At 42.5% G+C, this 26,799-nt stretch overlaps 1 protein-coding gene across 4 annotated transcripts in view; it reads right to left on the bottom strand.

Moving 5' to 3' along the window:
- PDE1C (phosphodiesterase 1C) overlaps positions 1 to 26,799 on the bottom strand; it is a 551,686-nt gene that overhangs the window by 80,680 nt on the left and 444,207 nt on the right. For all 4 annotated transcript variants that reach the window (XM_069084304.1, XM_069084302.1, XM_069084301.1 and 1 more), the window contains 6 exons: positions 8,958 to 9,071; positions 6,898 to 7,080; positions 5,328 to 5,394; positions 3,846 to 3,962; positions 1,118 to 1,258; positions 124 to 224 (listed from right to left, as the gene is read on the bottom strand). In XM_069084304.1, coding sequence (XP_068940405.1) covers positions 124 to 224; positions 1,118 to 1,258; positions 3,846 to 3,962; positions 5,328 to 5,394; positions 6,898 to 7,080; positions 8,958 to 9,071 — 723 coding nt within the window. The remainder of the gene's footprint in view (positions 1 to 123; positions 225 to 1,117; positions 1,259 to 3,845; positions 3,963 to 5,327; positions 5,395 to 6,897; positions 7,081 to 8,957; positions 9,072 to 26,799) is intronic.

The raw sequence follows: 26,799 nt of genomic DNA, 5'->3' as shown, positions 1-26,799 counted from the left end.
CTCTCTCTCCCTCCCTCTCTCTCTCCTTCCCTCTCTCCCTCCCTCCTTCCCTCTCCTTTCCTCTCCCCTCTTACTCCACACACAGGAATCTCAGTGTCTCCAAGTCCCCTTCCCCTGCCTCACCGAGTCTGAATGTGAAAGTTGTTAGTGGTCCCAGTGTGCTCATAATCATGAATGGCTGCTGAGAAGATGATGGCAAAGATCTCCAGCTCCGTCAGCCAGTTCTGAAAAGGAGATTAGGAAGCAGTCAGATGGTCGGTCATTTCCTCCACGGGACCCTCCCAGCTTCTGCACATCCCTCCAGGTTCTTGCAGCAGCCTCTCAGTTATCCCCAAAGCTGACTTCTAGGGCAGGCCTCCAAAAGGTTAGAATCATAAACTACAAGAACTTTGTGCTGCAGGGACCCTCGCAGTCATCTGGAGGAGCCTTCTCATTTTACATTGAGTAAAGGAGGCCGGAGAAGGGACCTGACGGCATGGGATCACTGGGCTAAGCCTGTAAGGTGCCATATTTGTCTACACGGTCACATCTGAGAGTGGGGTGGCTCCTCATCTTTCTGCCGATAAAGTCCTTAGCACAATTCCTGTGCTCCATAGTCCCTGGCATGTCCCTACAGTCCCTGACGTGCAGCAGGTGATTAATAAATGTGCACTTGCTTGATTATTGACAGGAGTTCCCATAGGGACAAACACAGATTCTTTCAGTACTGATGTACACAGCAGAACTGTGTGTTAGTCACGGGGGGAACATGCACATGTGCGCACAAATGCTCTTCCTCTCACAGTACCCATTCTACCCAACAGCCCGCAGTGAGGTTGCCACAGCCTTCAGTCCATTCCCACAAAAGCCCAGAGGAATTCTGAGGAGGGGATCTGAGGCACACGCATAAAGAAAGAAACAACCCCCCCACCTGTGGAGGCCATGGACCCTAACCCCCTGATTTCAAAGAGGAGGAAGCTGAGCCCCAGGAGCTGCAGTGACCCACCCAAGGTCACACAGGTCAAGCTTGGATCTAACCCCAGTTCCATTCTCTGTCACTTCTCCTTCTGCACAGGGCAGCTCACAGCGACCCTCTGAGTCACCCAGGAGCCCCCCAGGACTACTTCCACACACTCACCGCGACCCCTGTCTTGTACAGGAGGTAGTGGACAGTCTGAGTGACATCCGCCGCATGCATCAGATTGTGGTAGGGGTTCTTGTGCTTGCTGTAACCCACCTCCAGTGCTTCCACAAATGAGACAAGAGCAGAAATGGGAATCTGGAAGAAGAAGGTGGCAGTCATGGGCACAGATGACCAGCAGCACAGGGAGCCCACGGGAACCTTGGGGGAGGTTGGATGGTGAAGTCGAGGAAAGGAGAGCTGGGAAGCCTCTGAGCTCCAGCATCACAGAGGGGCTCTGCCTTGGAAGGAAATGATCAAGAATCCAACATCCTGATACCGACTGAGTGGCTGAACAGCTCTGGACTCCAGACACCAAGTGCCTGAGACTCCCAGATAGACAAAGAAGATTCAGAAGAGATTAGTGCTTAAAGGGCCAAGCCATGGAATGGAGAGGAGGCTTCTCTTGCTTGGCCTTGGGGGGGATCAGAGTCATGGCAATGGGGGGGATGGCAGAGGGGCCAATTTAGGGCTTTAACCAGAGCCATCAGTAACCTTGGTAGAATGCTACTTCCCTAGAGCCTGAGGGTTGTTTTCTTTTCTTTTCCTTTTTCACATATATGCTATATTCATATATTCTAATAACTCAACAACCAGTGCTTCCTGGGGTGCTTAACAAGTGCTAACTAATTGACTGAATAACTGAGTGAGGGGTCAGTTCACTAATCCATCATGTCTGGCCACTTCTCTATGACCGAGTTGAAGGTCACTATCAGTAGTCATCAGAGAGGCACCAAAGTCGAAGGAGCTGCCTCACTAGGAACTTGGTTCTGCTGCATGTCTTTCTCTAGACCAGAGAGCCAAACACTGGGCTGGGTCAGACAACCAGATGAACGTGCAATTGGGAGATATTGACAAAACGAGCAAAAATACAATAGAGCATGGATAATGTGAATGTGTGGTTTTCCAAATCCATGTAGCCCAGACGTACGGGTTAGTAACCCCCATTTCTATTTGAATCTGATACCATGGTTCTAGAGCATGGAAGAGAGGCGAAGGCAGAGTCGTACAAGACCTTCCCACTTGGATTTATATCGGTCTAAAGAAACCCTAGGCTCCTTTCTGATTCTGTGACACTGTAGTCCCATCAGAACTGACCAAAGGGAGACGCTCTGGGATTCATGAGATGTGGGAGCTGGGAGATTCCTGGTCCAACCTCTTCATCCTGGTGCTTTGGAACCAGAGGCCCAGGGAGGGGAAGTGAGGGAAGTCCAGGCTCAGAAATGGTTCTGAGTCATGGTCCACTGCCAGTATGTCAGCAGGGCTCAGGGGAGGGGGGAAGGAGAAAGTTCCTGGTACCCAAGTGATCCAGACTGCCCCTCCCAAAATGTCTCAGTCTTTCTCCTTCAAGTTTTTTTCCTTGAAGTTGACTGTAATCCCTCCCATGAGAAAACCTCTCACTGCTCTTTCTAGCATAAACCTTTAATATGGAAAGGACAGTTTAGCCTTGAGATACTTTGATCTATTCTCTTCATTAGCATTCATCTTGGGGAAAAGGGAGGCAGGCTGTGGACTTCACAGGACACAAGAAAAGATATTTGTTTGGCCAGAGCCAAAGTGGTAAAGTCATTCTTTGGTCTAGTAAAAGAATGAGTGGAATTTTGCTGACAGTTCCTAGGCAGTCTGAGGAAGATGCTTCTGTAAGCTTTAAAGGGCTTGGCCAGGGACTCCTTCCTGTGACCCTGGCCTTTGCCACCAGGGGTAACTTTTTTTTTGGAGGGGGGAAGGCAGGGCAATTGGGGTTAAGTGACTTGCCCAAGGCCACACAGCTAGTAAGTGTCAAGTGTCTATGGCCAGATTTGAACTCAGGTCCTCCTGACTCCAGGGCTGGTGCTCTATTCACTGTGCCACCTAGCCACCCCAACCAGGGGCTAACTTTTAAATCCTTAAGTCCCAATGTACTTCAGTCAGGCAAAGAAACATAGAGAAAGATAGACAGAGAAAGACAGACAGAAACAGAGGCAGAGACAAAGAGATATAAAGACAGGCAGAAATAGAGACAGAAGTAAGGGGAAGTGGGAAGAGAAGGAAGGAGAGAGGAAGAGGAAACAGAAGGAGAGGTGGAGAAGAGAAAGGAGGAAGAAAGAGGAAAGATAGAAAGGGAGAAAGGGAAAAGAGGATGAAGAGAGGGAGAAAGGGAAAGAGAGAATGAATAGATATATGTTGGTGAAGAGGTGGTATAAATGTTTAAATACTGGGTCAGTTTAGCCACCCTACCAAAGTCCAAAGCAAAAACTATTTTCCTTGGTTTCCCCCAACACATAACCTGGAATGCTTCCTAATAGACATCCCTGTGGTTCTGGGGCTCTGTGCTCCATGGACTGGTTGTTAATGGCCCATCCCCCATCAGCTATACTTCTGCCAAAACCTGAACATGAGAGATTTCACTTCTGAAAAGGACTATGGCTTTCCTAAGGCCTAAGCTACCTTGCCTATTACCACTCTCCCAAAGCAAGTCAGGATGTTGGTGCAGATAATAAGAATTAGAGTAAAATGGGAGTAACCATGTGACACTGATAATTCCAGAAGAGGGGAACTCAAGGATGCTCATTTGTAAGGCCAGGTTATAATGAAGTGCATTTCAGCCAAGGTCCTGGGTGTGACCCTAAGGGGGACTTCTCTTCCACATGCTCCTGAAGGGCAGGGCAAGGGGAAGGAATGAGGAGCCCCCAGCACACTCACTCACCTTGAAGCGGCTGATCAGATCATAGCGGGTGAGTAATTCATAGAAAATGAATTTCAAGGCGTGATCTCCACTAGCATCATTCAGGGTGAAGACATCAAAGGACCACTTGTCCACATCCTGCAAGGCAAAAGGAGATGGAGAACATGTTCTTTGCGCCCTCCAGTCCCTTTCTATCTTCCCATGCCTGCTCCCTTCACTGTGACTTTTGTCCACCAGAAATGCTCACTCAGCATTCCACAGAGGATTCTTTTTCTGATCACAGAATCTGCTCAAAGCCTGTGGGCTCCTGGGCTAAGAATCACTGATTCTTCCTGTCTTGGTCATTGAGTGACTATCACTGGCATCTCTCTATCAGGTGTGTTCCTCACAACAAATCTGCACAAGGCAGTGGCTATCTTTATCCTCATTGTACAGATGTTAAAACAGGGTCAGAAAGAAGAGCTTTCTAAGAGAAGAAGAAGCAGAGGCAGGATGTGGACCCAAGACATCCTGGTTCTAAGACCCGGGCTCTACCCGAGGCTGCCTTCATATCCAGCTACCCAGGAAGAAAAAATATCCCTCTGTGACACTGCCATTATCTCCACCACTGTCCCTCCAATTAAATACCACTGGATTCTATCCTCCCCAGCACAGGGACCCAAGTTCAAAATCTGGTCTCTGAAACCAACATTGTGACCCTAGGCCTTGATTTCCTTATCTTTAAAAGGAGGGGGTTGGGTTAGATGGGCTCTAAGATTTCTTCCAAGTCTAAATATGTGATCCTAGGATCCTGTGGGAGTGGGAATCCTGACATCATTTATCTTTGTAACTTCAGTGTCTTAAACACTTAATTAATAAAAAGAATAATAAATGTTTGTTGAATGAAGAAAATGCACCAAAAGCTAGGCAGTCTCTTAGCCACTCCTCATAGAGAGAACTCAGTATTTTAATTTTTAAGACAGGGGCTCTTAGCCTTTTTTGGGTCACAGATCCTTTAGGCAGACAGTCTGGTGACGCCTATGAGCCCCTTCTCCAAATAATATTTTAGATGCATAAAATAAAAGAACAAGAATTACAAAGAAAACCAAGAATGTTAAAATACAGTTATTAAAATACTTTAAAAATAAATTCAAGGACCCCGGGTTAAGAGCCCCTGGTCTAAGGCATTTGGGATCCAGATCTATAATTTTACTTATGTATGAAATTGCCAATGTAGAAACTTCCCCTTATCATCACCAGTACAGGCTCAGCTTTGAAGGTATAGGACTAGTCCACTATAGGGTATCTTGATTGCCAATGCACTCCCCCATCCCCCAGGAAAGGAAAGAGAATTAGAACTGAAAAGCCACTGAGAGATGAAAGAAAGCAGAAGGGTAGGAGATGAGATCCATTGAAGTGATAGAAAATAAGTAGAAAGAAGAGAATTAGAAAACCAAAAAAGATTTGGGGAAGATAGTGTGAAAAAAATATCTTATTAAGCAGGGATACTCTATTGTGAATTACCTTTAATGCTTCAATGACAGCTGGTGGGTAGCTTAGGCCAACCATGTTTGATGTCCGTCGGTACATTCTAACAAAGTCAGGAGAAATAAAAGAAAAAAAAAAGCAATGTCACATCACAGTAAGTGGGGAAAACAGACCCCAGGTCCCAAGCACTCTGCCTGAAGGATGACAAACTTGATGCATTGATGAGTCTCTGGAAAAAACTTTACAGCCTCTGGAGCCCAGAGGTCATTTCAACTTCTTTTGCTATCATTGCCATATGAACTCAGCTGGCTCACATTTTAAGATCAGAGGAAATTAAAACAGCCCCAAACACCTGCATCATGGAGCAGAAAAACAAAATCAATCTGCATGTTCTATGATGAGAATTAAAATGTTTAACAGCATCTCCTGCCAGATGCCAGAGGTGTAACTAGCAATTTTGATGCTCAGGGCAATTTATATAAAACACGCCCTCAAATCAACTTTTTAATGAGAATTCAGTCAAGGTAGGGGGAAAAGATTTCAGGGTATCATTCGTGATGGGTGGATACAGAGAGCCCAGGGCACCATGAAGAGAGATTAGGTAATGGAAGAAGCAGAACCAGGCTGAACTATGGACATACTCAACCAGAAGAAAGTGGTTACTAATGGGAAGAAAGCATTCTACCTGGTAGCTGTCTGTTTTCAGCCAAAGATCCTTGCTATTTGCTAAGCCTGTTTATTTCTATGATATTGGAAGATTATAAGTCCTTTAAATAGACCCTTTAATTTTGGGGGTTGAAGGACAAAGCTTTATTTGTTCCACCTTAGTTTTATGGCCCTGTCAGATAATGTGACAGACAATGGACAGTGATGCCCTACCACAGGGGAAAGCTCCAGTGGACAAGCAATTTGGAAAGTAATGTTCTCCAGAACCTTTGAAGAACCAAGTTAAAAATCCCTCCCCCCCTCAGTGAACTAAGGGTTCAATGAAGTGAGTGTGGCATTTCAAAATAGAGAACACATGGTTCAATAAGGAATATGGGACAGGGTAAGGCTTTGGCACTTTTCACTGTAAAAGACTCAGATTCAAAAAGGAAAACATCTTGTATAAGATTTTGGTTCCTTATGCACATCAAACCTCACATGGGTACCATTTTGCTTGAATCAAAAGGCATCATGGGCATTCCCATCTTAATCTCTTCCCTACTTTTTATTTAATCATCACTCAAATTCTTTAAGAGACGATGGGCTGGAAGATCTAATTTTCCTTTCTGTTAATGAGTTTGTCTCCTCTTGGGCAAACATATGGAAGTGGGGATGGATATGAGTGGGCAAGGGTGAGCTGATCCCAGCAACCACATGCAATCCTTGGAACAGGACTATCTCTCCTCCTAGATTGTGAGCTTCCCTCTTCTTGCCTGAAAATTAAGACCTCGATCCAGATGAAACTTTTCTTTGTAATTTAAAGGACTCCAAGGGCTGACTACCATCAAGAGGCCCAAAAAAGGTTCTATGGACAGGAGTCAATTAAAGATGACCCCTCTGTATGACTCCTGATTGAATGGAATCTTTTACCCTCAGAACTCTGTTCTGCTGCATTACTTACCTCTCCACAAAGATCCCTGCCTGCACAGCATGAACAATGCTTTTGAATCGGGGCTTCTCCTCGCTCCGTCTCAGCATCATCCCCATCTGCCTGGTAAAGGTGGAGGCCAGCCAGTCCCGGACCTCAGAAGGTACGGCATCTGACTGGATGTCACTGAGCTCATCCTCTGTATCGAGGAGTCGCCTAGAATAGGGATAAAGGAACAAGAAATGAACTATCAGATCATAGATGTAGAGCCAGAAGGGTCCTCAGAGGTCACCCACCCCAACCCACTCACTTTACAGATAAGAAAAGTCAGTCCCAGGGGCGGCCAAGTAGCACAGTGAGTAAGACACCGGCTCCAATGTCGGGATGACCTGGAGATTGAATCCCAGGCTCAGATACTCAGCACCACACCCAGAAATAACTGGCCGTGTAACCTTGAGCAAGTTAATTAACCCTGATTGCTTATAAAATAAAAAAAAAAAGAAAAGTCAGTCCACAGAGGTTAGAGATTCTAAAGCTAAGAGTCTTCAAAGGTCACCTAGACCGATGTGCTCCTTTGACACATGACAAAATTGAGACCCAGACAGGGGAAGTGACTTGTCATTTTATAGATAAGGAAACTGAGTCCCAGGGACCTTAAGTGACTTGTCCCAAGTCACAAAGGAAACAATCGTCAGCATCATGATCCGAACCTAGATTTTCTGCCTCCAAAGCCAGGGTTCTCTCCACCACGTCTATTTTGCGTTTACTTATCTGGATACCTCTTTTGTCTTTGTCATAGGGCCACATCTTAGACATCCTTGAAGTGGTAAAGGATGCTGTAAGACTAAAACTACAGAGGAGGTAGCAGAGTGCACTCCTTCAGATGAGGGCATTTCCTCACCTGGGATTTCCCTATAGCAATGAGATCAAAGGCCCAGGGCCTATCCTGTATCCTTTCATAGGAGCTGAGGTTAAGAACTGGAAGGAACCTTAGTATCCATTGAATCTAAACCTCACCCCACTCCCATTTTTCATTTGAGGAAACTGAGGCCCAGAGAGGTTTGGTGTCTGAGGCAGAAATTGAAGTCAAGGCCTCCCAACCAAGTCTAATGCCCTATCTACTACTCTGTGCTGCCTAATACTAGGCACATGGCAGGCATTTAATAAATGCTTATTGAACTGGATTGCATTGGACTCAACTATGGCATCAAATTCCTTTCAATTGGAGTCACCCATATGCAAGGAAGCCATAAACCACACAAGCTTTAAGTAAAAGCAAAATTCATTCAGATTTGCATCTAGTAGCTGTATAAGCCTCAGGAGTCCAGATTAATTGGGGAGGGACAGCAAAATTAGGCAAAAGTCTTAACCAGCACATTTGAAAAGAAATGCAATTTTATTCCTCTAAATTATATACAGTTGTGAGAATGGCTTCAATGCCCACATTAGAATGATTTGCATTTAGTATAGAAATGCAAAGCATGAGGCTGGCAAAGGCCAGCCTCTGCTTACACTGTAATTACACTGTTTCTAAGGAAATAGAGATTTTGAGAGGGGTAGAAAGCAGCTTGTTCCTCCCAAGGGGGCAAACACATCCCCTGTTCAGTCTTGCTTCCCCGCCCAATGTTCTCAGTGTCCACTGTGCTCAGAGACAGTGCAAAAGGAAGATCCTCACCTGTCTGAATGAGCAACATTTACAAGTTAAAGAATGAAGTCTAGAGGTGAGGTTGCTTCCCAGGGCCATCTGAAAGAAGCTGGATAATTGTCACCAAACTTTATCTGATACATTCAAGATTTTGAAAGTTTGCAGAGCACTTCCCCTACATTGTCTCATTTGAGGCTTCCAACAGCCCTGCAAGGCAGGCACTATGGCTATTATTATTCCCATTTTACAGATGAAGAAACTCAGGTGGAGATAAGTAAGGGCTCTGCTCTTGGTCACAAAGAGAGTAAGTAATAAAGTAGGATTTGAACCCAGGCCTTCCAGACTCCAAGGACAAGTCTCTCTTCCATGGTTTACAAAATAAAGACTCCCCAGAAAGACTCCAACCAACCTATGGAAAACTCCCTGGGACAGGTTAGCATCTTCTCACCTTGTTTCATCGATGTAGACAGATTCAAGGACTGATGCTGCATGTTCCAAATTCTTCTTGAGGTCGACCACAGAAGCCTCTCCTCTTTCTAGTTGTTTCACCAAAGATCGCAACCTAAGAAGAAAAAAAAAAGGACAAAGAGTCAGTAAGTACAGAAAATGCCAATGGCCAATATAGACTTAGAGATTAGTGCTCAAAAGACCATCAAACATTTGATTGCCACTGGAAACACAATGCAAAGAGCAGGCAGCCTTTCCAACAAAGCACTTTCTTCAGTACAATCCAGTGGCATGGAGAGTATGATTGTTACCTTTTATTTACAAAGACTGAGGCTCAGAGGATTTCTGTAACTTGCCCAATGTCACAGAAAAAATAAAGACAATATTTCAGATGAAAACAGAATTTGTTTGATGCCGAGTCCTGTCCTCTTTCCACCTCTGTGACTTTGAGAAGGTCAAATTGTCTCTCCTATTCAAGAGGCATCTGAATGGCAGCTGAAATGAATCACAAAAACCTAGAATCTGAGAGTTGGAGGGGAGAACTCAAAGGGCCCTTCCTACATCAGGACCGTTACCTCCTTATTCCTGGTAGCTGAAGGCATCCCTCGAGAAATCTCTCAAAACTCATCACAGAGAGTAAGTACTAAAGTAGGGTTCCAGACTCCAAGGACAAGACTAGTGACCAGCTCTTTGGGCTTCCAGATGATACTCTGACAGGATCATACTGCTGAGACTGTGGTCCAATAAAATGCCAAGATCTTTTATCAGATAACTAGAGGAAGCTAGCTTTATCAATGCCTACTGAGTACTCACAATGTGTAAGAAGTCCTCTTTGCTACCAATAACTCACATTTATATCACTTTAAGGATGTTAAGCACTTTCCTCACTACAACCTGGAAGGCAGTCATTAGAAGTAGTGTGATATCTATTATACAGGTGATAAAACTAAGGGTCTTCATACTTAAATGACTTGCCCAGGATCACACAGAGTATCTGAGAAAGTATTCGATATCAGTGCCTTCTTGATTCCAAATCTAGCACTCTATCCATTATAATAAATTACCTTTCTGAGCAAATAAAAAGTACCTTCACAGCATCTGAGCTCAAGGAGATTGTGAGCTTTGAAGGAAGACAAGGAATATATATTTATATAAAACAATAAGGAGCAGCATATACCAATCAGCAAAATAAACAGATGTATTAAAACTTCATTCAGCTCTTGTACTGTGACCCAAAGCCCCCATCAATATTTCTTTATTTTTTCTAACAGAACAAGAACACCTTACTTTTAATACCACTTTCTAATCAGCATCCAAGGAGTCAAAAGTGGAAAAGGTAGTGTGCCAATCTGCTAGACTTGCTATTTCAATATGCCCTAAATCAAACAAGAAAATAGCACAAACTCTCCCGCATAAGTCCTCTGAAGATCAAATCTTCTTAAAAGCTTGAGGAAATGTCGTTTTCAAGGGTTGTTCTCAGGGATGCTGAGGTGTGGCAACCGCTACCACATGGCTGCTTCAGAGCTCCTGGCCAGCATATTGTAGGGGGACCAAGCGACCAGCCTGAGGGGTTATTGCATTAACCTGCTTGGATCTGGGTCACTGTCTAGGGTGGAGGTCCTGGGGTGTGTGAACAGGTGCCAGAGAGTGTGGAGGTGTCAGAGAGGGCAGCCAACTAATAGCTCCAGCAGCTGAGAATCCCAGCAATTTGGGACGAAGCTTTCCTCTCTGGAAGCAGAGTTCTACTGTGGCAAAAAGTTCAAAAATCAAGTAATTGCTTGCTCATGTTGCAACTCAAAGGAAGCAAAGCAAGCACAGCAATCCGACTTTACACTCCTATTTTGGGGACAGAAAGGATCAAAGCATGGAACAGAAGGAAGACAATGAAGTCAGAACTCCTGCACCAAAAGCTTCCAAGAAAAATATGAACTGGTTATAGGCCATAGACGAGCTTAAGAAGGATCTTGAAAACCAAATAAGAGAAGTGGAGGAAAAATTGGAAAGAAAAATGAGAAGAATGCAAGAAAATTATGAAATGAGAATCAACAACACGACTGAAGAAAATAATACCTTCAAAAATAGACTAACTCAAATGGCAAAAGAAGCTCAAAAAGCCAAAGAGGAGAAGAATGCCTTAAAAAGCTGAATTTGCCAGATGGAAAAAGACTCTCAAAAGCTCACTGAAGAGAATAATTCCTTCAAAGTTAGATTGGAGCAAATGGAAGCTAGTGATTTGATGAGAAATTAAGATACTATTAAACAGATCCAAACAAATGAAAAAATAGAAGGCAATGTGAAATATCTCATTAGAAAAACCACTGACCTGGAAAATAGATCCAGGAGAGATAATTTTAAAATTATTGGACTACCTTAGAGCCATGATCACAAAAAGAACCTAGAAAGCATCCTCCAAGAAATTCTCAAGGAAAATTGCCCTGATGCTTTAGAACTAGAGAGCAAAATAGAGGTTGAATGAATCCACTGGTCACCTCTTGAAAAAGATTCCAAAAAGAAAACTGCTAGGAATATTATAGCCAGCTTCTGGAATTCCCAGATCAAAGAGAAAATATTACAAGCAGCCAAGAAGAAACAATTTGAATATTGTAGAAACACAATCAGGATAACCCAGGATCTGGCAGCTTCTTCACTGAGGGATCAAAGGGTTTGGAATATGATATTCTGGAGGTCAAAGGAGCTAGGATTAAAGCCAAGAATCACCTTCCCAGCAAAACTGAGTACCATGTTTCAGGGGAAAATATGGTTATTCAATAGAATAGAGGACTTTCGGGTATTCTTGATGAAAAAAAAACATAGTTAAATAGAAAATTTGACATTCAGATACAAGAATCAAGAGAAGCATGAGAAGGTAAACAGGGAAAAGAAATCATAAGGAACTTATTAAAGTAGAACTATTTACATTGCTACATGGAAAAACAATAATTGTAACTTATGAAACTTTTCTCAGTATGTGAATAATTGAAGGGAATATATATGTGTACATATATATGTCTATATAGTAAGGTATATGGGCATATGAAAACATGTGAGTGTGAGTGTGTGTATATATGTGTACAGGTATACATACACAGAGGGCACAGGACCAATTGAATAGGAAGGGATGATACTTAAAGGGTGAAATTGAAAGGTGAGTGGGGGATATAAGGAGAGGAGATGGGGAAAGACAGAATGGAGTAAATTATCTCACATAGAAGAGGCAAGGGAAAAGTGTTACAATGGAGGGGAAGAACAGGAAGACAAAAGTGAATGGGTCAACCTTACTCTCATTGAATTTGGCGTAGGGAAGGAATGACATACACACTACATAAGGTATCTCCCCTTACAGAAGAATAGTGGTGAAGGGGATAAGAGGGGGGATGATGAAGGGGAGGGCAGGTTGGAGGGGGAGGGAAGTTGGAAGCACACACTTTTGAAAAGGGACAAGGTCAAAGTAGAGAATAGAACAAATTGGGGGCAGGATAGGATGGAGGGAAATGTAGTCAATCTTTTACAATATATCCAGTATAGAAATGTTTTGCATAGCTACACATGTACACCATCTATTGAATTGCTTATCTTCCCAGTAAGGGTGGATGATGACAGAGGAAGGAAAAGAATCTGGAATCCAAAGTTTTAAAATCAAATGTTTTACATATATATATATATATGTTTTCTATTTATAAATTTATATTTATAAATGTTTTATATATGTGTGTATACATATATATATATATGTATAATTTTTTTTAACCTGCAACTAGGAAATAACATATACAGGCACTGGGGCATAGAGATCCATCTTGCCCTACTGGAAAGTTGGAGGGGGAATGGGGGTGGATATAGGAGAGAGAAGATTGGGGGAGGGGGTATTCAGTGGGATTGTTGTTTTGTGGTGGTAGGTAGGGGAAAGATGGAGAGAAAATTTGTAACTCAAAATCTTGTGGAAATGAATGATGTAAACTAAAAATAAACATAAAATTTATTTTTAAATGAAAACAAAAACAAAACTTAGTATTAAATTGTTATTAGGTCCATGAAAATGGAATTGGCCTATCTATCTCCATTGAATCAACAATGCCTTCCTCCCCAGTTCTCTCCATTTCTTTCTGTGGCTCCCCCTAAGACTAGGAAGATAACTGCTGAGTGTACTAAGTGTACAAACAATTGCCTATTAGCAAATATATCAGCTACCACCTACACCTCCATCAACAGAGCAAAAAGAGAATTAGAAGGAAAGGTTAATTAAAATCTCTTGGTTACCAAAATACAGAATAACAAATGAATTTTGGCTGTTGTAGTTATACTCAGCCTTCCTCTATCAATAATCTTGCATAGTTACCAGGTATTTTCTCATCACTGTCCATGGATTCCCAGTGGAATTCAAATAAATTTGAATATTAGACTACAGAAAACATAATCATGACAGGAAATCCTCATAAGAAAAGCAACTCTTATTGAATTTCAAATACAAATGACTTCTATTATCTTCTATTATGGATTCACTCTGCAATTGTTTCAATCTATTGGCATGGATAGTTGAGAGCTAAATATTCAACTTCAATTAAGCCTACTGATTTTATTTTCCTGCATTCCATCTAGTCACCAATCATGCAATCAATCCACAGTCTTATACTAAGTGCTTACTTATATTGTAGGCACGGTGCTAGGAGCCTACAGAGATAATAGTCATGGCCCTCAAGGAGTTTGCATTCTAATGTGGAAGAGAATGTGCCCAGAAATCAGTACATACAAGATGTATTTGGGGTAGATGGAAGGCAGCTTTGGAAGAGAAGGAATTAGCAGCTGGGAGACTAGGAAAGGGCTTCTGTGGAAGGTGATGTCTGAGCTAAGTGTTAAAACCAAGGATTCTGAGATATGAGGGCTGTCAGAAAGTACTTTTTACATATTGGAGGTACAAGAGGGGTAACTAGTACAAAGAAACAGAGATCAGAGATGGAACATTGTATGTGAGGAACAGAAAATAGACAAGTATAGCTAAACCAGAGTACCAAGAAGCTGTAAGAAGACTCTGTGATGTGTGAAAATTCTGAAAAGTCAAGAAAACTCTTAGGCTAGGGTGATCAGCACTCCCATTCTCTTTGTCTTCACCCTCAGTGCTTTCCAGAGTTCCTGCCCCAGAGCAACAGAATTGTAAACCTCCCCCTTCCATGGTACAACAGTCACATCCTAGTTCCATCAAAGTTCAAAGGGTTTTCTGCATGGATCCCAGGCCAAGACTGATGAATGGTATAACAAAACGTCTTAATTTAAGGAAAAGTAAATGGTTACACAAAAAGGGCAGGACATTCCATTTTCCCAAGTCATGTTATCATCATAAAAAGGAAAATCTTTATAAACCAACAGCAAACATTTTGATGCTTCCTCTAGACTGTAACTATATAGCTTCATTCGTCCAACAAGCATTTTTATGCATTTACTATGTACCTAGAATTGCATGCTAGCAATACAAAGAAAAGCAGAGCCTGACCATCCATTACTCCCATCTAACTAACAATAAGGACTTAATGGAAATGCCACCAATTAAAACTTGTGAACACGGCAAGAGAGGCACAAAGATGGGCTATGTAGGTGGAAAGTTAGCAGCCGACGTTGCTAGAGGAGTTGGGTGGACAGGTCCCATTCTTGAGCTGGAACCACATAGAGAGTCACCGCTCATCATTGGAGACGTCCTCATGATCCTTTGTGTACATGATATTGAGAAATGGGCAGAAAAGAGGAGGTCACTGAGTGACTCTGGATGTGTTCCTCTCAGGTTTTCCATGCTCCCTGGAACTATACTGTGTCCTGGGTCATGCTAGTTAACTTTTAGAGATTACGGTACCACAGCATACCAAAGAGACTGGATTATCATGAATCTACACCATCAGATACAGTTTGGCACCTTCTGAATTCTATTCTCTAATCTCTTAAGTATGCCTAGCAGTCAAAGGACCTTGGCTTCCTTCAATTTCTACCTTCTACTGGAAGCCTTTCCCAATCCCTCTAATTCTACTGCCTTCCTGCTATTATCTCCAATTCATCTCATCTATATCTTGTTTGCACATAGATGTTGCTTGGCATCTCCCCCATTAGCTCCTTGAGAGCAGGGACTGTCTTTTGCCTTAATTTGTTTCTCCAACACTTATGGTAGTACTTGGCACGTGTTGTTGTTCAGTTGTATTAGTAATGGTTGACTCTGCATAACCTCATTTGGGGTTTTCTTTCTTTTTTTGCAGTTCCTTTTTTTAGTTTTTAGTTTACATCATTCATTTCCACAAGATTTGAGTCACAAATTTTCTCCCCATTTTTCCCCTACCCACCACCCCAAAACAGCAATCCCATTGAATATCCCCTCCCCCAATCTGCTTTCTCCTATATCTTCCCCCATACTCCCTCCGACTTTGCAGTAGGGCATGGTGGATCTCTATGCCCCACTACCTGTATATATTATTTCCCAGTTACATGTAGAATAATAATAATAATAAATATATATTTATTTTTTAAACATTTTATTTTAAAACTTTGAATTCCAGATTCTTTTCTTACCTCCCTCGTTACCCACCCTTACTGGGAAGATAAGCAGTTCAATATAGGGTGTACATGTGTAGCTATGCAAAACATTTCCATAGTGGATATATTGTGAAAGACCGACTATATTTCCCTCCATCCCATCCCACCCCCCCCACTTGTTCTATTCTCTACTTTGATCCCATTTTTCAAAATTGAGTGCTTCCAACTTCCCTCCCCCCAGCCTGCCCTCCCTTCCATCATCCCCCTCTCATCCCCTTCCCCCCCTAATCTCCTGCAGGGTGAGATGCCCTATTTAGTGGGTATGTCATTCCCTCCCTAAGCCAATATTCCATTCAACTATTCTCATATTGAGAAAAGTTTCATAAGGTACAATTATCATTTTTTCCATGTAAGAAATGTAAGTAGTTCAACTTTGATAAGATCATTATGATTTCTTTTCCCTGTTTACCTTCTTGTGCTTCTCTTGCTTCTTGCATCTGAATGTCAAATTTTCGATTCAATTCTGGCTTTTCCATCAAGTATGCTTGAACACCCTCTATTTCACTGAATGACTATATTTTCCCCTGAAACATGATACTCAGTTTTGCTGAGTAGGTGATTCTTGGTTTTAATCCCAGCTCCTTTGACTTCCAGAATATCATATTCCAAGCTCTTTGATCCCTCACTGAAGAAGCTGCCAGATCCTGTATTATCCTGATTGTGCTTCCACAGTATTCAAACTGTTTCTTCCTGGCTGCTTGTAATATTTTCTTCTTGATCTAGGAATTCTGGAACCTGGCTATAATATTCCTAGCAGTTTTCTTTTTGGAATCTTTTTCAGGAGGTGATGGGTGGATCCTTTCAACCTCTATTTTGCCCTCTAATTCTAAAACATCAGGACAATTTTCCTTGAGAATTTCTTGGAGGATGATTTCTAGGTTCTTTTCTTTGATCATGGCTTTCAGGTAGTCCAATAATTTTAAAATTATCTCTCCTGGATCTATTTTCCTGGTCAGTGGTTTTTCCAATGAGGTATTTCACGTTGCCTTCTATTTTTTTCATTTGTTTGGGTCTGTTTAATAGTATCTTGATTTCTCATGAAGTCATTAGGTTCCATTTGCTGCAATCTGATTTTGAAGGAATTATTCTCTTCAGTGAGCTTTTGAGATTCTTTTCCTATCTGGCAAATTCAGCTTTTTAAGACATTTTTCTCCTCATTGGCTTTTTGAGCCTCTTTTGCCATTTGAGTTATTCTGTTTTTGAAGTTATTTTCTTCAGTCAGTTTGTTGACTCTCATTTTATAATTTTCTTGCATCATTCTCATTTCTCTTCCCAATTTTTCCTCCACTTCTCTTATTTGGTTTTCAAAATCCTTCTTAAGCTCCTCTATGGCCTCTTAGCAGCTTATTCTTTTCTTTGATGCTTCTGACTTAGCTGTCTTCCTCCTGTTCCATGTTCCGATCCTTATTGTCCCCAAAAAAAGGAACCCAGAGTCAGAACACTGTGCTTGCATTGCTTACTTCGCTTGCTCATGTTGCTACTCAATTACTTGACTTTTCAGCTTTTTGCCACAGTAGAACTCTGCTACCAGAGAGGGGAGCTTTGTCTCAATCCCTGGGTTTTCCACAGCTGTTGGAGCTATTAATTGGGTGCCTTCTCTGAAGCCTCTACACACTCTGGCAAACTGGTCACACACCCCAGTACCTCTACCCTAGACCACAATCCAGATCCAAGCAGTTTAGACCAAGAGTGATTACCCCTAAGACTGGTCGCTTGGTCCCCCTACAATCTGCAGACCAGAAGCTCTGAAGCAGACAGTGGCTACAGAGCCACAGAGCCTCAGCCACTTCTCCCTCCAGGGGGTAAAGGCCTGACCACACTCCCAAACTCCTGGTTCACAAAGTCCACACTGCACTGACCTCTCACTTTGTCCTTAGCATCTATGGGTTGATAATTCTGGAAAACATCACAGTTGCTGGTGATCTGAAGTCCCTCCAGCCGGTGGCTGGTTGTGGCTGCCCTGAGGCTAAAACCCCCTGCTTCCAACATGCTGTGCTAGCAGCTTCCTACCAGCCTGCCTGGCTGTTCTCAGCAGGAGATTAGCTTCTCTTTGTAATTTTTGTGGGTTCTGTAGCTCCAAAGTTTGTATAGAGTCACCTTTTACATGAATTGGAGGAGGTGGAAGTGGGAGCCCCCTGGAAGTCCTGTTTCTACTCTGCCATCTTGACTCTAGCCCCCTTGGGTTTGGTTTTTTCTTTTTTTGGCAAAGATAACTGGAGTGGTTTGCCATTTCCTACTCTGGCTCATTTTGCAGATGAGGAAAAGGAGTCAACAGAGTTAAATGACTTTCCCAGGGTCACAAAGCTAGTGTCTGAGGTCAGATTTTAACTCAGGAAAGGGAGTCTTGCTAAGTCCAGGCATGGCATTGTATCTATGGGGCCACCTAGCTGACACATAGTAGGTGGTTAATAAATGTTTATTGATAATGACTGACTGATCCCTATAGTCAGAGATCACAGGATCTGGACAAAATCCACTTAACTGTGCACTGCTCTGCAGGAAGAAAAACCATCAACCAGAAAATGCCACCATTTTCCAGGCAGGGGCTGCACTAATGGAGAATGGAGGAGCTCCTGCTATAGCCTGCCAAAAGGTACCAAGTTTCTTGGTGTTTCTTCTCATTTGCAGCCATTCACTGGGAAGAATCAACAACTCATTCCTCTGCTGACAAGCCAGGCACTTCAGAAACATCTGCCTGAAGAACCCAAAGAAATGAGAGGCAGTGAAAGCAGCTTTGAATGGTGGTAATGAGAAAAAAAGAGCTGTAGAAATTAGATGAGGTTTTGCAGGATTCTTTATGAAAACATGCACATATATATTTATGAACTTTCCCATTAATCTACCTAGCCCACTGATATCTCTCATACTCATGCCTCACCTTCAGTTCAATTTGACATTTATTAAACACCTATTGTATGCAAGGCACCAGAGAGGTAAACATAAAAATGACAGAGTCCCTGCACAGTTAAGAGCCTATTAAAGGAATGTACACAGAGGCATATAATATGAATTACAATGTGATCAATTCACAGAAGAGTTCAAATAGACTGACTTGGAAGAGTAAAGGAGGAAGGCATTTTTTATGGCTTCTTTGATATCAAGGAAGGCTTCCTGGAAAGGGTTACAGCTGATCAAGGACTAGAAGCATAAGGGGTGGCATGTGCAAATACAAAGAGGTGGGAGAGAGAAGAATAGACCTGATATGAATTTTGATTTATGGAAATCATGGCCAATACCCCCTACCCTACGTCAAATAGAAACACTAATTCCATCATGGCCAAAACATTTTTATTAAGATAACCCCTAGATCAGGGGTGGGGAACTGCACCCTCAAGGCCACATGTGGCCCTCTAGGTCCTCAAGTGCAGCCCTTTGACTGAACCAAACTTCACAGAACAAATCCTCTTAAAAGGATTTGTTCTATAAAACTTGGACTCAGTCAAAAGACTGTACCCAAGGACCTAGAAGGCCACATGTAGCCTTGAGGCCACTTCCCCACCACTGCCCTAGAGAGTATGAAAGACAGTGTTGCATAGTGGATAGCAACCTTTGGAGTCCCAGGATCACTTTTTGGCCTTTTCCAAACCTCACTAATTCTCTTCTGGTCACCCTCCCTCCCACTAGCTCCTGGACTCTTCCCCTATGATGCTGGGTTCCAAGAGGTGAGATTTCTTGACCAGAACCAGTCATCCATATCACTTCCTTCCTTTGTTCAGCCACTGCCACATATGGAAGCACAGGTATACCCTGGGTCATCCTCCCTATCCCCCCCTCCCATGCATGCAGGTGTATACCCACACTTGCAAGTGCACACACACACATGCGCACACACACACACCACAAAAGAGGCCCTCCATCCCTTATGGTTTAGAGAGAATTAGCAACAGTCACCCAAAAGACCAACAGAAAAAGCAGTTTAGATAAAACACCTCCTTTGCCCTGCTGATGATTCATTCTCCATAGCTGTAAACTCTTCTTTTTGGTAGCTTTCAGAATGTTGTTTTGTTGTCAAGTGGCATTTTCCATTCCCTTAAGCACTAGTGTCAGTCTCTGTTGTAAAATGATTTCCTGGTTGAACATTAAAAACATTTTAAATCTGGGCACATCTCCTTAGAAAATCTTTTCTTTGGAATGGCATCTAAATTGAAATGGCATTACCAAGCAATTTTAAAATTGCAGAATGTGACTAGTGGTTTTCCAAAGCATTTCACTGAGCTTGAGACTGTGGCATTGGGAGAAAACAGAGCAGGAAACTATCCTTTTGAATGATTCTCAATTAAAGAGGGTAGAGGCCCATACAGAATCACATCATGTTCTTCACTTGTTTTTATTAATTCTCAGAATTAACAGATGATATCTGCAGCCCAGCCCAAGCACTCTGTTTTGTGATGAAAACCAGGAAGGAGCTCAGTTTTCCATGATTCAGCACTGGACAGAACCTGGTCTTCCAGCTTGTCTCCCTCCTTCCTTGTATAAACTACAGGACCTGAGGGGTACCTGGCCAGCCAGTCCATAGCCCTGGAACCTCCACCTTCTCCTGTTCCCAGGCCACTCCCACTGTTTTCAGGCCAAATCTAGGCTCCCAAACTCTGTACTCTCTCACCCTCTGAACACACTAATTACATTGATATTCTCACATTTTAACTTCTCATGGGCACACTCCCTAAACCCATTTCCTCTCATTCAAATGTTCATCATGATCAGACTTGTAGCATTCACTGGCTCCTTCCATGCTAACACACCCTGAACTCCCAAGGTCATTTAAACCACAAAGTAACAGCCCAGAACCCTGTTATGATGCTCCCAAATGGCCACCTAGAACTAACTGCAGATACTCAGAATTAGCCTTAGCAGACACCCCTACAAATCAAGAAAAGGAGTAGCAGTCTTTTGTTTCTCCTCTCATAGGCTCATAGATTTAAAGTTGAAATTGGCCTCAAAGGTCTGTGAGTACCACCCCCTTGTTTTGCATATGTGGAAACTGAGGCTCAGAGAAATTAAGTGACTTGTCCAAGGTTACATGGATAGGAGGATCCAAGTTGGGATTTGAGAACTTGGATCATCTTTGCACCCAGTTCAGTATTCTAGTCATTACATCACACCACCTCCACAGTCAACAAGCATTAATCAGGCACTTTTGATAAGTCAGGCACTGTGCTAAGTAAGCTCCAGAAGGAGATACAAAGTATGTAAAAAACATAATCCTTGTACTCAAGAACCTCACATCCTAATAGGGAAGACAAATGCAAAAAGTTGTATATACATGCAAGATACATACAATGTAAATGAAGAGTGATTCCAGAAAGGAAGTAATCAGAAGTCTAAGAACAATTCCTTCAGAGACTGGGGTTTGAGATAAGTCTTCCAAGAAGGCATGGAGTTCTATCTGAAAAGAATGCCAGCCATGTAGACAGCTGGGGGGGTGAAATTGGGAGAAGGAAGGAGAAAGATGAAGTATAAAACATGAAGAGGAACATGTAGGCAGACTGGAAAGGCAGGAAGGGGACATGTTGGGAAGGGCTGTAAAAATCCAAAGAGAAGAGTTTACATTTGATCCAGAAGATAAATAGAGAGCCGCTGGACTTTATTGAGTGGGTATGTGGAGAAGGTGCATAACATGGTCAAAACTACTCTAGGAAGATGAATTTGGCTTCTGAATAAAGAAGGACTCAAATGTAGAGACTGAGGCAGGAAAACCAAGTAAAGGATTATTGCAATAGTTCAGGCATGAGAACTGTTTATAAAAAAGTCTTTAAAATTTCTTTGAAGAAATAGAATTTACATCTATTTTCAGGGTTTTCTTGGGTAGGTATTGTCTCTCTGAAGCTCACTCAATGCCTTATTCTGGCATCCAAGCAGGTTGAGTGAATGGGCACTTTATCCCTTACTAAGTCAAAATGTCCACCAAAAAAGTCAATATCCCAACATTATTTGGGCAAGAGTTAACACCTGAGTGGATTAGTGCCTCTCTGGGGGAGCAATGACAAACAGCTGCCCCAAACAAGGACAAAGGACAAAATGAGTCATTTTATAAATTCACTGTGAAATATATAAGCAAAATTAATGTCTGTAATAACCTGGGCCATCTTCTGTGGTCTCTTTACTACTGGATGGGACTCCCCAGATCCTTTTCTCTGCCATGATTCCCTCATTCCCTCAGCATCTCTACTCATATCACTCCCTTTGACACCCACAGAAGACAGTCCCCATAAAAGGTTGCTGTAGTAAGATAACAGTGAAAGAAAAGGGGATCAGCCAGGAAGCAGAGTCTGGTACTGGGCACTTTCCTTGGCCACATGCCCAGAATTCTGCTAGTTCAGAGGTCCCTGACTCTTTCCAGGGGAGCTCTCATTTTCATTTCTGGGCATTAGAGATCTAGCCCCCAGAGGATCTCAGGAGTCTTCCAGTCCAAAGCTTATTCAACTTCTTCCCCTCAACCCCTTCAGCACTTCTTAAACGGTGGGTTATGATAGACCCACCGTTTAAGAAGTGCTCATCTAGTCCAACCTCATCATTTTTTCAGATGAGGAAAATAAAGCCCAGGAAGGTAAGTGATTTATCCAAGATCATGCAGGTAGGAAGCTTCAAGAGTAGTATTTGAACCAACATTCTCTAATTCCAAAGCCAATATTCTTTCCACTGTTATGACTCCTTCTTCCATGCTGTTGTGTAAGATGAAGTCTTAGGGACAGGAGATGGAAAGGATAGGAGGGGGATGAGTGATTACCATAAGCCAAAGGAAGGGGAAAGAGGAAATGATACTGGCTTCTTACCTTTCAATCTACTAATCAGGAATTCAGCCACTAAACTACAAGCTCCATGAGGATAAGGACACCAAAAAAAGGTTCAAACTTAGGGAACTTCTTTGTTTTATCCAAACTATTTAGCTTATGCTCTCGGGGCTGAATATGTTGCCTAGTAGATTATATCTACAGGTCTGCATGCACACACACAAACACACTACATGGACACATGCACACATCCCACCAGAGACCAACATAATGTTTTGTATACAACAGGTGCTTAATTAATGCTTGGGTTTGAAAAAATACTGATGATTCAGTGAGCCTTACTATAGCTGGGTAAGCTGAATTATTGCTGCTGTTACTATTATAAATTTTTTTAAATATATGCCATGTAACATTTGATATAATATATGAGATGCTTTTGTGGAGCATACTGAAGATGTACTTACATCCAGTACTCTTATTTAATTACAAAAGGCAGTGATTCCATCTGCCTGTGTAATAGTCCATGGAACATTCAATACAAACAGCAGTCAAAGGGCTTGTCCCAGAACTGTTTCTAAGCACCAATGAACAAGATGAGAAAAGCCAGATGAATCCTAAGAGCAAAGGAGCATTTTTTTTAAAACAAAACAGATATAGGGAACTCCCCAGGAGGAGACTCTCTCTATCAATACAACACTAACCCTGCCATTTAGAATCTTTGAGTGTTTCTGGGATCATGGGAAGGATAAATGACTTGTCCAAAGTCACCCAGCCATATGTGTGTCAGAGGCTGTACTTGAACCTACCTCTTCTTGTCTCTGAGCCCAATCTTATCTCCACTACAGCTTGGTGTATTCTCAATGGACATTGAGATAGTGCTTCAAAATTAACAAAGCATTTCATGAGCATCACAACAATGCTGTGTAATAAGTAGACAGTCATACCCATTTTCCAGATCATGAAGACCTAAACAGATCTCTATATCTCTTGCTCTAGAGAAATAATAACTAGCAATTTTATTTAACTTTAAAGTTAGCAAAGTCATTTCCATAAATTATCTCTTGAGAGCTTCATACCAACCCTGTGAGATGATGGTCACTGGGATTAGCCCCATTTCACAGATTTTTCCAAAGAATAAACATATTTCTCTAGCTCCTGCTAGCATGAAAATAATTTACATCTACATTGGGCTTTCAAAGTTTGCAAAGTACATGCCATGTCTTATGCCATTTAAGGCTCCCAACAACCCTGAGAGGTAGATAATATTACTATCTTCACTTAGCAGATGAAGATATTGCAGGTCAGAGATTAAATGACTTACACAGGGGCATTGTGTTGGAAGTGGGATTCCAATTCCAATGCCAGGACTTTGTTCATACCACACCGTCATCATGCCGACCTGACTCAGCCCTATTTCCTCCTGTCCTTTTCTACCATGTTCACCAACACAGGCACAAGATAAGTAAATCACCTGGTGCTCCCTGCCTTCAAAATGAAGAAGCAGTCTCCTATCTCATCAACTGGAGAAGATGTTTCTGTATCTGTCGTTTTCAGTGCTGCCTGCCCTCATCTTATTCCACCAGGGCTCAAGTGACTCCAAAATGATTAAATTCCTCCAGCCATTTGATGGTGATGAATGGAATAGGCAAGCCAGCCAGGATAATATAAACAGAGAAAGAAAGAATAAATTCAGCTGAGTAAAAGAATGGCGGATCAAAGTGGCTTTTCATTTGCCCTTTCTTATCAAACTCACCCACCTAATTTCCAATCATTTCTCTCCAATGTCAGAACACATGGGATTTATTATTGCCCTCAGCAGCCTTCCTCAACTTATGAAACTGTGGTCCCCTCCTCCCCTCCCCCCCACCCCAGCCCTGCCCCCAGCTACACCAAGGACTCCATTTGCTAAAGAACAGTAACTCATTTGTCTTTACACAGAAATCAGGAAGGTCAATGGAAAGCTGGATCTTAGAATATGTTTTAAGCAATCCCTCACTGTTACAAAGTAAAAGACTGCTTTGAATGGTCTTAAGGCTTTAGCTCTCTGCTTAGTGTTTATGAGAAGAAAGGATGGGAAAGAAAAGGCAGTTATTTATTAAATGCCTGGAAGGCCATATTTACAGAGGATGTCTTTCTTTTTTCTTCCAAATGACAGATGTAGGATCGTAACACTTGCTATACAGAAGGAAAGATAAGGCAGCCACTGAAGCCCACCTTTCTGCTTCTATCTTCCCAAAGAATTGAAGGTATATTTGGGTGCCCTATGTATGCCCCCCCTCAGAAAATGAAGAAAAGAAATTGAGACAAGGAAGGCAGGAAGAGCCATGTAGGTAGGGCTATGATGATAGGATTGGATTGGAACTGGAAGGAATTTTAAAGACCATAATCCAACCTCCTCTTTTTACAAATAAGGAAACTGAGGCCAAGGAAATAGAAATGTGCATGCTGATAATTCCCTACCACCACCACCACCACCAGTTGGTGTCAAACAATTTGCTGCATCCTTCATTTAATTCCTTATAAGCCTTTACAAAGTCAATGCATGCTGTGATTGGAGAAAGCTCTTACTGAAGGTGGTAAGCGCTGTTTCCAATCCAAGAACAAAGTGAGGAAAGAGGAAATGAAATGACGACTCTTTTCAAAATGGGATAAGGTGGCTGGATAAGGAAAATGTGAGATGTAGAGTTTCAAAGAGGCCAGCTAAGGCTTGAGGCCAGGAAAAGCATCCTAGCATCTCCTGCTATTCCAGAGATGATGGGATCCCCCTTCCTGGAGGTCTTTAAGATGCTGGATGACAACTCGTTGGGAAGCTACAGTTGGAATCCCTTTGGGGGAATATATTGGACCTACTGTCATTCTGTGTTGGTGGAATGATGCCTGAATAAATGTGAGGGGCCTTTGGGTGATGTCTGGCTTCCATATAATCCAAATCTTGGGGAAAACAGCAGATTTGGGTTTTAAAAGACCAATCCTGAATGGGAAAGATATTATGAATAGTTTGTTTTAGGCAGTTTACATATCACTGGAGGAATCTGATGGTGCCATTACATGCAGCCAAGTGAACATAAAGGAGCACAGAGAGATGCTAAACATCTGCTAGCAATCCCCTGGAAACCCAATAATGGGATGCTGAGCCTCCCATGTGCCAGACAAAAATGGGAGGGGTGGAGGGGGCTGGGGAGAGAAGGGTGACACAGTGCTAATTGTATCGTGGAGAGAGACTAGAGTCTGGAGTCATGGGAGCAGGGTTCCAGTCCTGGCTCTGGAGTCATGGGGGCAGGGTTCCAGTCCTGGCTCTGCAATGTAATAGTCATAGGAAGTAAACATGCCACATCCATCTCCTCTGAGCCTGCAGCTCCTTATCAGTGAAACGGACAATGGGCTGAACCGAACAGCCTCTAAAGCCCCTTCCAGCTCCAAATGCGAGGGTCCTGCTGGTGCATGGGCTAAAGTGTTACTCTGCAGGAGGAGGAACAGTCATGCCAGGGACAATGGACAGTGAAGGAAGGCATCTAGAGTTAGGTCACAATGGGCTCGGAGTCTGTTCTTATGAAGCACAAAGATGTTAGTGGGTTCTTGACTCGAGGAGTGTGTAGCCATTCTTATTTCCTCCTTTCAGGGCATACTATCTTGTTATTCAGAAGCAGTGTGGTAGAAGCATATCTGGTCATAAACTCAACATACCCAGTTTTGAATCTGGCCCTTGACTCCTACAATGGATGAAATCTCAGGTAAGTTACTTGACCTATGTGGGCCTGCTTCCCTACCTATGAATTGGGATTGGTAAGCCTTGTTCTATGAATTTACATGAATGTTGTGTGGGAAACTGTGTTAGGTGGTACAGTGGATAGGAAGCTGGACCTGGAGTCAGGAAGACCTGAATTCAAATCTGGCTTCAGATACTTACTAGCTATGTGACCTTTGGCAAGTCACTTGACCTCTGTCTTGGGTTCTTCAACTGCAAAATGGGGATAATAATAGCATCTACCTCTCAGAGTTGTTGTAAGGATCAAATGAGATCACTGTAAAGCACTTAGCACAGTGCCTGGCACACAGAAACACCATGTAATGTTAGCTGCTGTTATTATTAGACATAGGAATTGTGATAAGTAGCATTCTGTTGCTATGTTGGGAAGGTTAGGACAATGGACGACAGAGATAATTTTCAAAAGAAAGGTCAGTTGATATTCTCTGCAGGCCTATAGAGGGTTTCATTTTCCTCTACCACCAAAAGAGGAGCTAATCCGTGGTTAATAGTCCTCAGCTATGAGTGAATGTTTGTTCCAACCAAACACTCCAAGTGGATGAAGAATGTCTACTGTATAGCCTACATTGTGTAATGGCACAAATTAGCTACAGAGCTGGTCCACTGGTACACTTCTCTGCAATGGGTATCCCAGTTGGATGCTTTAGAGGACACAATGGTATATCATCACAGGAGCACAGATTTGGAAGAGGAAGGAAACCTCCATAGAGATCACTTAGTCCAACATTCCTCAAGAAACTGTATCCAGAGGCTAATTTTCTTGTGTTTTTCTTTTAAAA

This window comes from Petaurus breviceps, unplaced genomic scaffold (assembly GCF_028583685.1).
Source record: "Petaurus breviceps papuanus isolate PSGF00001 unplaced genomic scaffold, PetGlider_PUasm1.0 174, whole genome shotgun sequence".
NCBI classification, from domain to species: domain Eukaryota; kingdom Metazoa; phylum Chordata; class Mammalia; order Diprotodontia; family Petauridae; genus Petaurus; species Petaurus breviceps.
The sequence above is the reverse complement of the archived record's forward strand: the minus strand, read 5'-3'. Positions and strand labels throughout refer to the sequence as shown.